The sequence below is a fragment of the Lemur catta genome, chromosome 13 (genome assembly GCF_020740605.2).
Source record: "Lemur catta isolate mLemCat1 chromosome 13, mLemCat1.pri, whole genome shotgun sequence".
Taxonomy (NCBI): Eukaryota; Metazoa; Chordata; class Mammalia; order Primates; family Lemuridae; genus Lemur; species Lemur catta.
The window spans coordinates 73369806-73388220 of record NC_059140.1 but is presented as its reverse complement, the minus strand read 5'-3'; the positions used below and the strand labels follow the sequence as shown (position 1 = coordinate 73388220).

The 18415-nt window shown below is 36.1% G+C and overlaps 1 protein-coding gene across 1 annotated transcript in view; it reads right to left on the bottom strand.

The window, feature by feature from the left end:
• The window catches only part of N4BP2L2 (NEDD4 binding protein 2 like 2), an 84138-nt gene extending 71508 nt beyond the window's left edge, over positions 1-12630 (bottom strand). Inside the window, 4 exon segments of the mRNA XM_045566952.1 lie at positions 1367-1491; positions 10166-10596; positions 10598-11419; positions 12443-12630. Of these exon segments, the coding sequence (XP_045422908.1) occupies positions 1367-1491; positions 10166-10596; positions 10598-11419 (1378 nt within the window). The 5' untranslated portion in view covers positions 12443-12630.
• Between the last annotated feature and the right edge of the window lie 5785 nt (positions 12631-18415).

Here is an 18415-nt window from a genome sequence, read left to right as displayed (position 1 = left end):
AAAAGTTGAACTGAATCAAGCCTCCAGTCTAGAGCAAATTTCCATTCACAGAAAATACAGGAGTAAGAAGAGCAAGTTAAATGGTTACCAGTAGGAAGCAAACAGAAAACTACAGAATATGTAACATTCTATAGTACAAATGACCTCATTTCTGGAACAAGCTAACAGGATGAAGGTTAAAAGAAGGGAAACTGTTATAGATTAATATAATTAAAAGAAACATGAAACAAAATGTATTTTGAGGCTCTGTTTCCCCTTTTTAAGACAACAGGGGGAATTAAATTACAGACTAGGTAACAAGATGCCACGGAAGTGGTATCTTTTTTTTTTCCAGAACTAATGAACAGGAAGTAGATATCTTTTTTTTAATGTGTCATAATGGCATTGCAGTTAAATAAGATGTGATTAAGTAAAAAGGTTAATTTGAAATGCATAACATATGATGTCTAGAATTTGCTTTAAAATACTTCAGCAAATTATAATAAAAAGGAAGGGAGATAAAAACAGAAAGGATAAAACCCTTATGTCACAATCTTGATAACAGATAATTCTGGTAATGAGTTTATGAGATTCATTATACTCTCTCTAATCTAGGTTTAAAATTTTTCATAATAAAAGCTATTTAATCATCAATGTATTCATCTTTAAAAAAATAGCATACACATTTATTTAAATTTCTAGATCAATAGGTTTCAATTCAGACTGCACATTAGAACCATCTGAAGAACTTTCCAAAAACAAAAAACAAAAATCACCAGTGCTTAGGCCCCACTCCATATCAATTAACCAAAATCTGAGGCTGAGGCCCAGACATAAGTTTTTTTTAAAAGATCCCTAAGTGATCCAAATGTGCAGCCTAGGTTAAGAAACTCCTATTAATGATGAACAGAAATTGACCAATGTCCTCTAAAAAATCTATTAAGTAGGTTTCTTGTAGAGCAACATCAATGAGAAAAACTTTTAATATTCACAGCCATTACATTATGCCTTGGAAAACATTAGCATTATTCTCAGGGAAATACTTTGGGAATACATAACACTACCAGAGTTCTCTGAATTTACTCATGAGGTATAAAATAAAGCCTATCAAAATATCCCAAAACTCTAATATTTTACCAGCTTGCATTGGTACACTATTTATAGTTCACAAAATGTTTTATCTAAGTTCTCTGCTTTACACAACCCCAATTAGGAAAGGCAAGTACAATTATCACCACCTCTAACAGATGAAAAAACTGGGTCTCAAAGCTATTTAAATGGCTTGCCAAAGTCATTTAGCTGGTAAAAATCTAAGTCAAGAATAAAACCTAGGTCTTCTGACTCATACTCAAATATTCTATCCCGGGAGACTTGGCCCAAAACAAACCTCTGTTCTGGTTCCAGTCATGGGCATCACCAAGTTGATTAACATTATACCTGTACCCATCTTGATGGCGAAAATAGTCATCAGTGCTGAACACAATGCCATCACGACTCTGACCAAGCAGAATTCTGTTAATAAAAGAAATCATAAAAGTGCCATTTATAAAATCTATAACCATTAGGAATAAACCACACAGGAAAGGTTATTAAATGAATTTCTGATACTTACTTACCTGTAAGTATATTGCAAATAGAATACCACAAGAGCTGAACAACATTAAAAAGCTTTCAGTTTTCAAATACCACTTCACACCTAAATCTACATAATTAACAGCCAATGTCAAAAACTTTTTATTTAAAAAACAATTTTTTTTGGAAGCAGGGTCTTGCTCTGTTGCCACACACAGCTAGAGTGCAGTGGTGTCATCATATCTCACTGCAACCCCGAATTCCTAAGCTCAAGAGATCCTTCTGCCTCAGCCTCCCAAGAAGACAGGACAACAGGGGCGCACCACCAAGCCTGGCTAATTTTTCTATTTTTTTGTAGAGACGGGATCTCACTCTTGCTCAGGCTGGTCTTGAACTCCTGACCTCAAGCAATCCTCCCATCTTAGCCCCCCAAAGTGCTAGGATTACAGGCATCAGCCACTCCACCGGCCTAAGATTTGTTCTGAAAATGTGACACCAACTTAAATTTACAAGCAATGGTGATATTCACAAGCGTTCAGAGGGTCAGAGAATTCTCAAAACCAATGACTCATGAAAGAGATTGGGAGTGTGCTAAAACAGAGAAAACACAGGAAGATAATGATTTGGATCCAACAATAACAACACAAAGTATTTTGTTTTACTCCTCTCCCTTAACCATTAGGCAACTGGATACCATTCTGTAATTTTCGGGTGGGAGTGGGGGGGGGTTGGAAGATGGTAGAAGGGATTGAAAGTAAAAGAATATTGGCCTGGGATGATTCAAGAAAAAGTAGTGAGAAGGATTTCAACTATTAAGATGAAAAACATGTCATCTGTCCTTTCAGCTTACATTAACAATAAAATCATATACAGGCATACCTTGGTATCCATGGGGAATTGGTTCCAGGACCACCCTCGGATACCAAATTCCATAGGTGCTCAAGTCCCTGACATAAAATGACTGTTTGCATGTAAACTATGCACATTCTCCCGTATACTTTAAATTATCTCTACATTACTTATAATACCTAATACAATGTAAATGTCAACAGCTGTTATACTGTATTGTTTAAGGAATAACGACAAGAAAAAAAGCCTATACGTGTTCGATATAGATGCAATTTCTTTTCTCAAATATTTTCAAGGTTGGTTGAATCCACATGGAACCTACAGATATAGAGGGTCAACAGCATGTTTTATAATAAAAATAAAATCATATGTATCAAAATAAAACAATTTAAAATATGTATTTCCACTTCAGAATTATTGTTCTAATTACTTCAGACAAACAAATGAAAGTTAACAGTCTGAGTTGTTCCCTTCTTTGGGGGACTGGAGTTGGATTTCTTTTTTAAGCAGCCATGATTTCTCCAAAATATATCCATCTAACATGTTTGGCATCTTATCTGCTTATACAAATAACCTAGAATACGCAAATGCCTTGATATTAGCATTCTAAATCAAAGTTCAATTACCTAAAAGGAGATTTTGATCATAATCCAGATGATACCTAATTATACTCAACAGTACCAAAAATCCAGACATCACCTTTCCTAGATACCCAATGCTTCCTTTTTTCCCCTACTCAATTATACTTTACTAGCAGGTGATTTTTTAAGATGTTAATAATACCATACTACATGACTACAGTAGTTTTTGTATTCAAGAAATGATTTAAAGTCTCTCGAATTAAAAAAAAAGATGGAGAAGGCACAGTAAATCAATTTTTATAATCAAACCACATCAACATCAAACATGAACAAACACCTATGAAGAATATCTTCTTAAATATATAAATCATAACTATAGTGTGTAAGTTTAGCTTGGAAAGCCTTTTCCCTCCCAGAAAGCACAGACTATTCATGCATCTTTTTCAAATGCCCTGAATTACCTCAAACTATGAAACTTTACTTTAGGGACTTTAAAAAATACCTATATAAATCTAAGGATATCTGATGTCATACTAAACATATGAACCAAAAATAAGTTCCTCAACAACATTAGTATTTTCAAAATTCTCATAGCCAGATTGTATCAAAACTCTCTCAAGCTAAGTCAGGTACTATTAATAAAATTGATCCTCAGAATGTCAAAATTTAGGACCATGAATAAGTCAAACATCTAATTTTAAAAAAATCAGGCGAGGCGTGGTGGCTCACACCTGTAATCCTAGCACTACTCTGGAGGACAAGGCCAGAGTATTGCTTGAGCTCAGGAGGTTGAGACCAGCCTGAGCAAGAGCAAGACCCCATCTCTACTAAAAATAGAAAAAATTAGCCAGGCATGGTGGTGCACACCTGTAGTAACAGCTACTCGTGAGGTTTAGGCAGGAGGATCGCTTGAGCCCAGGAGTTTGAGGTTAATGCAAGCTAGGCTGATGCCACGGTACTCTAGCCGTGGCAACAGAGCAAGACACTGTCTCAACAAAAAAAAAAAGAAAAGAAAAATCATATCTGGGCTCAGTGACCACTATTATTTTTTCAAAACAATAGCTATCTTTTGGAGAACCTATTAGATGCCAAACTTTTTGTTTTTGTTTTTTAAATAGATGGAGTCTCACTCTGTTGCACAGGTGGGTCACAAATTCCTGGGCTCTAGCAATCCTCCCACCTCAGCCTCTCAGGTAGCTAGGACTACAGGCATGTGCCACTGAACCTGGCTCCAAACATTTTATATACATCTATGCCCTCATTTAATCCTCACAACCCTGATAATTTGATATTAAACAAATCTGGGAAGAAATATAATTTTAGAAGTTAGGCCATCTGAGTTACATAGGTACTAATGGGAGAGCCAATATAAGGCATTACCTAAGCCCCAAACCAACGGCCTACAGTGATCCCTGCCTCCTGGTATTCACACCCTTGTATGATATCCTTCCCTGGAGTGTGCAGTCACTAGCTTCTATGGAATAGAATATGACACAGGTGATATCACTTCTGAGATTGCAAGAAAAAATGGCGGCTTGTCTTAGACTTGGGCTTTCATGCTTTCTCTTTCACTTTGACAGAAACCAGCAGCCTTGCAAATGGAGAGAGGCCCAAGTAGCAAAGAACTGAGGGAGGCCTCTAGCCAGCAAAGAACTGAGGGCTTCAATGCAATGTAGCTCACAAGGAACTGAGTTCTGTCAACAATCTTGTGAGAGCTCTTAGAAGCAGACCCTCTCCAAATCAAGCTTTCAGACCAGAACCCTGGCCAACACCTTGACCACAGCATTGTTAGTCCTTGAACCAGAGGCACCCAGCTAACCTAACCATACCCAGATTCCTGACCTACAGAACCTGTGATGCAACAAATGTTGCTTTTAGCTAAATTTAGGGTAATATTATATGATCATGAATAACTAATGTACTCTGTGCTTATTATTTCTCACTTAAGGAACAGGTGAACCCTGTTCCCAATGACAGGCCTACAAGAGAGTTCATTTCCATGGTTTATTTCTTAAATTTTCTAAGAACTGCATATTATTTGCTTTAATACATCCATTTAAAAGTGATTTTCAAAAAAAAAATCTGAGCAAACCAACACTTCATGAACCCTTTACCTCTTTACTGAGTGTCTTTGTATACCCCTGCCCTGAAACCACTTTACTGGGGCACTTCACTCTCTGAACAGTCCTTGAATTAATTAAGAATAGAGACCTATATAAAGAAATAAATCTTTCCTCTAGAGTTTAAATTGAGATCTCCTCCTCAAAAAGTAGGTAGAGGAAAAAAGAAATCTCTGCCCATTTTTCTTTAAACTATGATATATTTATTAGTTTCTATGGTTGCTACAACAAATTACTACAAACTTGGTAGCTTAAAACAACAGTAATTTGTCTTACAGTTCTGAAAGTCAGTCGCACGAAATCTGTTTCACTGGACTAAAAACAAAGTATAGGTAGGCCTGTATTCCTTCCAGAGGCTCTATAGAATGTTTCCTTGCCTCTCCAGCTTTTAAAGGCTAGCTGCAAACCTTGGCATACAGGCCCTTCTGCCATCGTCAAAGCCAGCAGAGTAGCATCTTCTCTCCTTTACTGACCTCTGCTTTTGGTCCTTAAATCTCTGACTCGGATACTCCTGTCTCCCCCTTATTAAGAACCCTTGTGATTACACTGGGCCCACTCAAATAATCCAGTATAGTCTTCTCATCTCAAAATCTTTAACCTAATCAAATCTGCAGAGTCTCTTTTACTATGCAAGGTAACATACACCCAGGTTTTAGGGATTAGAACATGGACATCTTGGGGGGACATTATTCAGCCTACTACAGTAAATATCCACAATAGTTTTATAAAACAGACAAAAACAAAACAAAAATCTGTTTTCTCAAGTCCTCTATTTCTCTCCCACTGTTTTATGCATTCCCTGAAATTATAAAAAAATTCTACATTTTCTTCTAGTTTTCTTATGTAGTCTTTTATCGACCTAGAAGCTATTTTTGTGAATGATGGTAAGGTAGGATTTTAAAAATCTTTTTCTATACTGACAGTCAAATATTCTATTACCATTTATTGAACATTTTTACCTACTGATATATTGCAAAGTTATATAATAACTTTAGCAATTATAGTAAGTTTTTAAATAACTTTTGATAGCTGGTAGGATAACATCACTTTTTTCAAATTATTTTTATTACATTTACATAACAAATAAACTTTACAATTTGCTTATCAAAATTCATACAAAAATCCTTTTGGGATCTTGGTTAAAGTTTCACTGAATTTATAAATATATTAGAGGGAGAAGTGACATCTTTACTTGAGTTGTCCTACCCATAAACACTCTATGGCCAAAATTATGGCCAAGCTATTAAAACCTACTATGTCTCTCAGAACCATCAGTAAAAACATCTTGAGCACTTACCACGTTGGAGGCAGTGTGGTTTTAAAACGAATAGGGAAGCTGGGAGTTAGCCCTGGACTTATAAATTTCTAGTACTTACAAGACATATGATCTGGGATAAATTTACTAAACCATTCTGCATCCTTATCTATAAAATGAGAAATTAAGATCTACCTGCTCTGAGAACAGTGCCTCACACTGTAAGCACTCAACAAATTATAGCTATTATTACTCTAAGAGGGGGCATTGGGCAAGCTGCTGGGAATTACAAAGTTGCCAAGTTTAGGTCTCTGCTCACAACCCAGATGACTAAACTATATTAATTATAAGAATGACTGTAATTTACCTTAAAAAATACTTTAGCACAGACAGTGTGAGATCATGTAGATGATTTAAGCTACATCCTAAGCACAGTTATCCCGATCAAGAAATCATATCCCAGGGTCTTGCTAGTTTAGCACAAAGACTCTCCAAAGGTGGCTACAAAAGGTTTTTACAAGTGTCTTTTTATCTCTGATCAACTCCAGACTTTGTGCTAATATTGAAATGGCTTGTTTATGAAGATACACTCTCATTGGTGAAATCAGTACAGTACAAGAAATGTGGATTAACTAAGTATTTCAAACCCCTACCCCCCCTTCTTGCATGAACACAGTATAAGAATCTAGTAAAATCTATAGTCCACACCCCTCGGAACAACACTGAAGGCTTCATCCCTAAAGGGTCCAGCATCCAACCACTGGGTCAGAGGATTCTGTTTGCCTGATCCCAACTACAATGGTAATAAAATTCTATAATATTCTTGAATTCTGCCTCAAATGAACCTTTCATAAAGGTGCTGTCAGGTTCCTAAAAGGACAAAGAGCTGGTACTTTATCATACCTACAAAGGTTGTATGACCTATTTTGCACTGGCTTACTCATAAATATTTAAAGTTTGTACTCAGTGTCAGAATTTAGTCTTAAGACTTACTTTCATTAAAACCTGGAAGCAAAGCTGTGGAGGAACAACTAAGCCAACCAAATTGGCTTATGTCAATTATCAATGAATAAAAAGATAATGCTGTCTTATATAGCTTAAGCTAAATACAAAGGCAAATACTACATAAATGCAGGAGGAGGATTACTGAGGACTGAGATGATAAACCGAAGCCTCAAAAAGTGGAGACATTTAAGAGAAACGTTAAGTAAACAAATGCCTGAGAACAATGGATGAACAAGCCTGTCTTCTCCTGTAGTGGAGGACAGGTACAAACAAGTCCAAGGGTAGAAAGATTTGACGATGGAGAGGTGGGTAAGGACTAAATGAAGAAAAGGACTTGAACACTCTACCAAAAGAATCTGAACTTTATCAAATCGCCTATACTCATTACCAGATATCAAAACTAAACATCGCTATCTTTTAATTTAGGGCTTCAAATTAGCTCCACTCTGATCTACCAATTTTAACCTTTTTTCCCTTCAAAGCTTGTTTTGAAAGCTATGAAACCATTCCTCACTAGAGAATATGTGGCTTTATATTCAATTCCAAATAACCAACCTCACTTCATTCAAAAGTATTCACCTATCAGCCAGGTGCTGTGGCTCATGCCTGTAATACTAGCACTTTGGGAAGCCAAGGCAGGAGGATTGCTTGAGGCCAATTCAAGACCAGCCTGGGCAACATAGCTGGTCATAGGGCAACCCCATCTCCATACACACACAAAAAATGCGAAAATTAGTCAGACGTGGTGGTTTGGGCCTGTAACCCCAGCTACTCAAGTGGATGAGGCAGAGGATTGCTTAAACCCAGAAGTTTAAGGTTGCACTGAGCTATGGTGACTCCATTGCACTCCAGCCCCAGAAAACAGCACAATACCTTGTCTCCAAAAAAAAAAAAAAAAAAGTGTTGACCTAAAGAAGTTCTCCTGCCTCTTTTACCAAGCTCCTTGAAGTCCGTAGTCAGGTATAGGACCATACATCCAATAGATATTAAAGTGAAGACACAGAAAAATACACTACTGTTTTATTCCTACTTTGAGCTCTGATCTCTTATCAGTTTTTATAACTTCTAAGTCATTTAACCTAAACTATTTCCTTTAGCCTCTGCTCCTTCTATAAAATGAAAATACAACCTATCTCACAACATTTTAAAGTACTCTGTAAATTGTAAATCATGATACAAATGATACTTGGTAATACTTATCACCTCCATTCTTATGTCATATACCTATTCCTCAAATACACATATTACAATAATCACCTCTATCATCTCCCACTACAATTATGTCTCCTTGAAATTCTTTTGAATTACCACTACTTTATTCACCTTTAGTTTCAACGTACTCCAATATGTTGTCCCAAATCTAACTTTTCTTTCTTATGTTTCTTCTATACCCACTCTTAGTCAAGTGGTCCTAACTAGTAAACCCCTTCAGCCAATTTCCAAGTTTCAATTTTTTATTTTCTCTGATATTATATCCTAAATCTAGAAGACTGCCCATGTTTGTGAGACAACCCCACTTTTACCTTCTATCCTATCTAAAGAATTGAAATTTCATCTCCTCTACAAAATCTTCATTAACGTAAAAGGAATCAAAATGCAAAGACCAAAATTTAAATTCATTCACAAAGATCGCAATTTATAATCCAGCTTGAAATCTTTATATCATAAATTAAACCTTTTTGTTTGTTTGTTTGTTTTGTTTTCTGAGACAGAGTTTTGTTCCGTCTCGGGCGGGCGACAATTTCAAACTCCTGAGGCTCCTCCCACCTCAGCCTCCCAAGTAGCTGAGACTACAGGCATGGGCCACCGCGCCCAGCTAACTTTTCTAATTTTTCAGTAGAAACAGAGTCTCACTCTTGCTCAGGCTGGTCTTGAACTCCTGAGCTCAAAAGATCCTCCCACCTTGGCCTCCTAGAGTCCTAGGAGTGGCATGAGCCTCTGCAACCAGCCTAAACCTTTCTCTGGTTTCTTTTTCCTGAAGAAACTTTTATTTAGATTGTTTAGATCATCTTGAAAGTAAATATAAAACACTTTCAAAAGGCTTCCTCGAACTTTTTTTATCCTCAAAAATATCAAATTTTCTTTTTCTCCTTGTCAGGCATAAACCATCCTATATAAACTGCAAATAATCTTTATGCTATCGTTCACAACTGCAGAAATGTATATTTTGTTTCAAAATCTAAACAAAATATTTTGTAATACAATAAAACATCACCAGTTCTAACTCCATTCAGACATTGCTCACTTCAAATTCCTCTCATTTTATGAAACTGAAAAAGGGTTCCGTTTGCCAATCAATGGCATGAACATGGCACAATGCTTAACACATTCAAAATTCCTTTCCTTGAATTATCTCATTTGGTCTTCAAAATAATTCCAGAAAAATTAAGTAACATTCATTCCATCATAAGATAGCAAAACTTGCCCAAGATCACAAAGTAAAATAACTGAATCAAAACCCAAGTCATCTAACACTACGTCCAACTTTTCTTGAATAGCTAACTCAAAAGGGAAGGCCAACAGTTCTCAAGTAGCATTTGCTTCATCACTGTCATAATTATACATGGTACATCTATTTTTAAAGCCTTTAGCAGAAGCTAAATATAAATATATATGCCCATTCTCCCTGCTTCTACTGGAAAACATCTTTTAAAACATTTACACTGTCATTTGCCATTCTCAAGTATAGCAAATTAAAAACTTTTCTTCTACTAACAACATGAAAGGATGTCATTGATTATAAATATCATTTATGATGTTTAAATAATGAATTTCCAAGTATTCACTTGGTATCCTTTACTTACCGAGACAATGTTGTTTTCCCAGAACCAGGTAGACCTCTTAAAAGAATAAGTAACTTCTGCAATTTATTTAACTTTTCCTCTTGAAACTGCTGGTTCACAAGCCTGTCTGCTCCATTATGTTTGTCCATAGAAGGATCTTCCCAGTATCTTTCTCTAATTTCACAGAAATCGTTACTCAAATATCCATCGTGCATATTGTAGCCATGTCTAGAGGGATGAATACTACTGCTAGTCTCACTACAGTCAGTATATTCATTGTTCTGATCAAAAGTCAAACAATTCCAGTTAACATTACAACTATTTACATAATATCCATTTTGCATCTGAGAGTCATCTTGGGCTTGAAAAATATTTGACGGTGGATTTTGTGGAGCATTGAATCTTTGAATATTTGCATGATAGTTCAAACTAGGAATAGGAGGACCACGGGGGTACTATAAAGGGATGCACTGACTGCCATTCAGGCATGAAGGAAGGAAATGAAAAGTCACAAAATGTTGGTATTAGTTGTCCATTGCAGGGATATTTGCCTGGCTCATTCTCCAAGTTCTGTTGATAACCACAATGTGACTGAAGAGCACTACTAAGATCTTTCTTTTCTTCATCAGATTTTAAGAGATCATTACTATGGCCCTGATAATATGGAATAAATTGTTCCTGAGGAGGTTCGGGTCCCTTACAATTGCTTTCCAAATCATCTTTTTCATTTTCAAGCTCTTCAATTTCTTTGTAAAACTGGAATAATTCATTGTCAATCTCTGATTTTTTAGAGTTAAATTTCTGTTTCTCTTGTCCTCCTTTGTCATTTATACCATTGAGAATGTTTGCCTCACTCCTCCTTTGTTTACATTTCTTTTTCTCAGGGGGTTTGTAAATGGGTCCTATAAATGCTTTACTTGTGCTATATATCTCATCTTCTGTGGATAGTAATGGAGGACTTGCATCCTGCAAAATTCGTGAATCAGTAGATTCAACATTATCTGGTCTATTACCAGGCATCTCATCATGCAAAGGTCTCAGAAAATGTGCAGTTTTGGTTTTGTCCTCCTGAGAAGAACTATGTCCTCTGACATCAGTGACGGTCACAGGGACCCAATCATTTCCAGTTTTCCCTTGGATTCTGTGAAAATCAGCACTACCATGATGGGGGAAAACATAAGCCTCTGCAGCTGACTTCAATTTTTTATAGAGTGGTTCACCTGTTACTTCTTCCTTAGGTGCCAAGAATTTAGCTTCAATTTCACCATAAGGCATCTGAGGAGTAAATAAATCATACAATTATTAGCTCATATTTAAAAAATCTAAACAAAAGTTTCTTCATAAACAAAAAGACATTTAAATTTGTGATATAAACATTTAATGGTAACATCTTTCCAAAATACTACAAACTGTAATTTTATAACTACTTATTAAAGTACTCTCATAACATGATTTATAGGAGGGATCTCACTGAAGTTAAGTAAATATCCTTTTTTAAAAAAATATATTTCATCTTTAAGTGATCCATTTCTCAATTTAGAGAACTTAAAAAATTTCAGTTTGGAAAGCTGAATCAATAGTATTTATTTTGATGATACAGATACACAATTGCGTATTTAGAAGGAGAGTAAATCTGCTAGCCACGTTAATACATATATCCGAACTGGCTGTGTTACATTGCATTCTAAATGTCTTCTCACTTAAAACCACCCTTTTTTGGAGCAAATGGTTCCAATTACCAAACCTCTGACAACTAATCTCCTTAGCATCCAAATACTAGATTAACTGAAATGCCAGTCTTTGTGGGCCCTTCTTCTGTGAGTAGTTAGTGTAAACATGGTTCCCAAATGGGTGCAGCGCCTTAATTTAGAAGGAAAAAAAAAGAAACAACTGTAAGAACCCCATCCTCCCGGAAACAGCTCCCCTCCTCAGCCAACTCTCAGCTTCTCATTTCCTTATTCGAAACGTGTCAGAAAAGTCCTGACGAAGAGCCAAAGGGCTGCGTTAACACAGTACGGCCTAAAAACAACCTGAGCCCCTTGCCTCCTGACCTCCAAAGAGGGCTGCCTGGGCAAAACTGCGTCACCCAGTTTCTTTGTCCCAACGAAGGCAGGTTCAGGTCCCGTCTAGGAATTCTGGAGGTCTCGGAGGCTCAAAGGTTCACTCCAGCTTCTAAGTTCACAGCTAATAATCTAAGGGGTCCAGCCAAACCAGCGAGAACCCGAGTCGCTAATGGAAGAAGTAACCGAAAAACGACTCCACCACCCCACCCTCATCTAAAATGGGGTGTCTACTCACCTTACTCTACAGCTCTGCATCGACCTTTGCCTCCCAATAGAACCTTCTAGAAAGACACAAACCTTTGTGAAGGTGAAAGGAAAGCGAAGACCACCCCTAAACGGAGATCTGGAGAAACTCAAGAGCCCAGCCCTCAGGATCGGAGAAACAAGCCGCACCTCCGTACGCAAGATGGCGGCCACCTCACAGTTACTCAGGCAGGAAGTACCGATTCGCGCCATGCATTGTGGGAATTGAAGTCCGGCGTTCACGCCAGTGCCGTAAACCTCCCTGCACGGAGACTTGGTCTCCCAGAATCCACTGCGTGGCATACACGCCAATCTGGCCACAAAAGTAGGCCGGAACTATTTCCTAGATCTGGAACAGGAGTTATGTATAATAGAAACACCAACTTTGGCTAAAAAAAGCAGCGACCTCCTCTGGTGTTCACCGCTGAAGGTAAAGAGAACATGGGAACCTGGCGCTCCGATATAACATCATAAGCCGCTCTCCGATGCATGATTTTTCGGCTTTCCAGAAGACAGAAAAATCAGCTGACTTTTCAAAGGGGACTCAACATCTGGTATCGCAGTGTGTTTGCCATGGTTTCTACCGAAGACCACGAAGCATTAATTTTAGGCTCATACTCTTCTGAAGGAGAGAATCACTGCATGTGTTATGGGGGGCGGGAGGGCAATAATAGATAAAAATCCGAGAAAAACCATTTAGTGTCATGTCACTGTTTTGGTTTTATAAATATAGGCCAATTACTGAACGTTCCCATTGAAAGAGTGAATAAGTGAAAAGCGAGCACTTGGTAAGAATAAGTGCTATGTGTCTGTTAAATTAGAAATAAATAACAAACCGAACAACTGGTAATCCTCAACCCAAGGGCCCCTTTTTACTTCCTGCCGCCTCGCCACCCTGCTTAGACTGGCTCCCGGCACCCCCTTTTCTTTTGGGTTCCTGCAAGAGAAACTGCTCATCTCTTCATATTTAAATAATTCTTTCTGTGGGTATGACCTTTTCCCACTCCCAACATGATATCGTTTTAGTTTATAAATATAATAGTTAAAATCACAGTCTGAAACATATATATTTGATTGTTTAACTAACAGCTTTGTGACCAAGAGTGTGCACCAAACAATTCACCCCCTTAAAGAGAAAGATTGCAAATTCCCACTACGACTTTTGTCTGTTTCCTCAAGTCATGCATCCTCTTTTGAAATAACCACATAAATGAGACTGTGGCCTTCTCAGGATATTATATCAAGAGGCACAGGATGTCTATCTGTTCATTAAAAAATGATATTAATCTTCTATCCCATCAAGATCTTGTCCAGTTCCTCCACAGTATATTTTCCCCCTTGCAACTAATAAGCAATCTGTGCGATGATACTTTGAGACGAAGCAAATATCCTGCTCCTAATCAAACTTTGCCTTATGGTTCAGATTCTAAGAATCTTGGGGTTTTTTCCAACTCCTTCTATAAAGAAGAGCCCTGCTAATTTATTTATTTGTTGACTATCAGTATGAATTTGTGGATTCCTTTTTGTTCAAGGAGTTATAATCCATTTCTGTTCTTATTTATTTATTGTTAATAGACTATTTTTAAGACAGTTTTAGATGCACAGAAAAACTGAGCAGAGGGTACAGAGTTCCCAGTTACCCCCCCACACACACACAACTTAGTTGTTATATATCCATTATATATTAGTTATATAACTTATTTGTTATTCATATTTTCTTAGTTTTTACCTATTGTCCTTTCTGTTCCATGATTCAATCCAGGATACCACCTTACATTTAATTCTCATGTTTCCTTAGTCTCCTTTTGGCTATGATAATTTTTTGGACTTTGCTTGTTTTTAATAACCTTGACAATTTTGAGGAAAACTGGTGTGGTATCTTGTAGCATGTCTTTCTACTGGGATTTCTCAGTTGTTTTTTCTCATAATTAGACTGGAGTTGCAGCTTTTGGGGAGAAAGAAAGACTATAGAGGTAAAATGTCATTTTCATCTCATCATAGCAAGGGCTTATATTACCAACATGATTTATGATTATTGATGTTGAATTTAATTGCCTGGCTGAAGTAGTGTTTGTCAGGTTTCTACATTATACAGTTACTATTTTTCCCCCTTTCCATATTATACTCTTGGAAGAAAGTAACTGTACATAGATCACATACCAGGAGAGGGAAGTGCTATGGTCTGAATGTCCCCCAAAATTCATGTGTTGAAACCTAATTGCCAATGTGATAGTATTAAGAAGTGGGGCTTTTAGGAAGTGATTAAGTCATGATAATGGAGCTCTTAGGAATGGCATTAAGGCCTTTACAAAGGAGTCTTCACACAACAGTCAGCTTTCTTGCCCTTCTTTGTTCTGAGATGTCAGAACATAGAAACAAGGCACCATCTTGGAGGCAGACAGCAGTCCTCACCAGTCACCAATGCAGTGCCTTGATTTTGGACTTCCCAGCCTCCATGACTATTTGAAATAAATTTCTATTCTTTATAAATTACTCAGCCTGTGATATTTTGTTACAGCAGCACAGAGAGACTAAGACAGGGAATATGCTCCACCTCCTTTAGTGTATAAAGTATTATAGAGGAGAAAAACTCTTTTGCTTCTATCCTTCTAGGTTCTCAGCTGGGGCTCTGTAACAAAAGTATACAAATTAATATAAGTTTTATGTAACATGGAAGCCTTCATGAGGATATGAATACCCCCCCACAAAATAGTTAAATTTGAGTGTTTTATACTAAATTTGATGAAGACAGAAGTCATGGAAAAATGTGAAAGGACAAAGGGAGTATGAGCTAACTGTACTAAACTGGGGGTAACTTAGCAAGCTTTGTTTAGATTCCTCTTGACATCCCTCCATTTTCAGAACTAAGAATGTTCCTTTCCTCCAGGTATAGGGAGAACACCTCTCACATGAGAATCTTGTGATCTATCTTAGTGGAAGGTCAAAGATCCCTTCCCACTCCTTTCGTTTCTCAAATTTCTTCAGCTTAAAACATCCAGTATGCCAAGATTGTACCATAAACTAATAAATGAATTCAGTAAAGTTGCAAGATACAAAATCAACATACAAAAATCAGTAGCATTTCTATACACTAACAATGAACTATTAGAAAAAGAAATCATGAAAACAATCCATTTATAATACCTACCAAAAAATAAATAAATAAAATAATTAGGAATACATTTATCCAAGGAGGTGAAAGCTCTGTACACTGAAAACTATAAAACATTGATGAAAGAAATTGAGCAGAAATTAAGGAGAAAGATATCCCATGTTAATGGATTGGAAGAATTAATATTGTTAACATGTCTATACTGCCCAAAGCAATCTACAGACTCAATGCAATCCCTATCCAAATTACAATGATATTTTTCACAGAAATTGCAAGAACAGTCCTGAAATTCACATGGAACCATAAAAAAGCCTGAATAGCCAAAGCAATCTTGAGCAAAAAGAACAAAACCAGAGGCATCATACTAATTGATTTCAAAATCTACTACAAAGCTATAGTAATCAAAACAGCATGGTACTGGCATAAAAACAGACTCATAGACCAATGGAACAAAATGGAGAACCCAGATACAAATCCACATATTTATAACCAGTTCATCTTCAACAAAGGCATCAAGAACATACAATGGGGATATGGCCATTTCTTCTATAACTGGTGTTGGGAAAACTGGATATCCACATGTAGAAAATGAAATTAGACCCTCATCTCACACCATCTCAACTCAAAATGAATTAATGACTTAAATGTAAGACCTGAAATGGTAAAACTACTAGAAGAAAACAGGACGATAGCTCCTTGACGTTGGCCTGAGCAGTGATTTTTTTTTTTTTATATAACTCCACAAGTGCAGGCAACAAAAGCAAAAATAGACAAATGGGATTACATCAAACTAAAAAGGTTCTGTGCAGCATAGAAAACAATAGCATGAAGAAACAACCTACAGAGTGAGAGAAAATACTTGCAAGACATATATCTGACAACAGGCTAATATCCCAAATATATTTAGAACTCAAACAATGCAAAAGTAAGAAAACAAATAACCCAATTAAAAATGGGCAAAGACATTTTATATGACTAGACATTTCTCAGAAGAAGACATACAAATGTTCAACAGGTATATGAAAAAAATGCTCAACAATAATCATCAGGGAAATGTAAATATAAACAGCAATGAGATATCACCTCACACCTGTTGTAATGGCTACTATCAAAAAGACAGAAGATAATAAGAGTTGGCAAGGATGTGGAGAAACTCCTGAACTCAAGCGATCCTCCCACATCGGCCTCGCAGAGTGCTAGGATTATAGGCGTGAGCCACGGTACCCAGCCTGTGTGGTATTTGTAAAATTGGGATTGCACTATGAATTCATAAATTAACTTAAATGAGAACTGATATATGGGTAATATTGACACATCCTAACAAAGAATAGAAGTATTTCTATTTGTTCAAGTCTATTTTTGTGTCTTTCAGGAACATTTTAGTTTCCTTCACACAGGATTTGAACATTTATTGTTAAGTTTATTCGTAGGTATTTTATCTTTAAAAATTTATGAGGTTTTTCTTTCATTGTATCTTCAAACTAGTTATTATTTGTGTAAGTTAAGGCTGTTGATTTTTTCATTTTAATTTCACGTTCTACCATCTTACTGAATTATTTTATTGTTTGAGTGAGTTTTAGCATTGATTCTCTAGGTCTTAACAGGTATGCTATCATGTCTTCTGTAAACAGAAGTTGTTTTCCTTTTCTTCTTCTCCATTTCAATTCTTACACTTCTAATTGACATCTCTTGTCTAATTACTTTGGCTAATAAGTCCAGCACAATATAAAAATGGAGACAGTGGTCATCTTTGCCTTGTTCCTGACCTTGATGGAAATGTCTTTAGTGCTTCTTCATTAATTAAAATCTGGCTTTTGGATTGAGCTATATATTTATTTTATCATGTTAGGAAGTATCTATCCATTCCTATTTTCTCAATAGCTTTTATTAGGAATGACTGTTGAATTTTGTTAGTGTTTTTCTGTAACTAGATATTGATATGGTAAATTATGTTAATATTTCTTAATATCAAGCAATCTTTTCATTCTTAGTATAAATCCTCTTTGGTCATTATATTTTCTAAATTAATATTGGAGATTGTTTAGGATTTTTGTATTGATATTTGTATGTAATACTGGTTTATAATTTTTTCTCTTTTTTTTAATCATTCCATCAGGTTTAGGTTTCAGTGTTATACTTAAGTGGTAAATTTCCTCTGTGCAACTATCTGAGCCTAGTGTTTTATGTGGAGTATTTCTTTGGTAATGTTCTTTATTTTTCTATTGAAATTGGTAATTTTTCTATGTTTACATAATCAATTTTGGTAAACTATATTTTTTCTGTGAAATTATTCACTTATCTAGGTTTTCAAATTTATTTATATACAGAAGTATAATACAATCTCTTGTTTTAATTTCCTCTGTATCAATAGTTATTCTGCCTTGTCATTTCTTCTTGTACATTTGTACTCTCTTCCTCTTTTTCTTCATTAAATTAGCTAGTGATTTCTCTAATTTGTTGATTTTTTTCAAAGAACTCAGGCTTCCGTTTTTAAATGTGATCTATTGTTTTCATTCTTAACTCATTAATTTCTGCTTTTATTTTTATTATTTTCTCCCTAGAGCCTTCATTTGGTTTACATTATAGTTCTTTTTTATAGCTTTTTGAGTTGGCTAGTTAAATTCATTTATTTTCATTCTAAAAAACTTTACTGGTATGTTTAAGGCTATGAATTATCTTGTGATCACTACTTTAAATGTATTCTACCTTGACAAAGTGATGCACACCTGTAGTCCCAGCTATTCAGGAGGCTGAGGTAGGATGATCGTTTGAGCCCAGAGGCTATAATGCACTCAGCCTGGGCAACATAGGAGACCCTGTCTCTAAAAAAAAAAAAAAAAAAAAAAAATTATT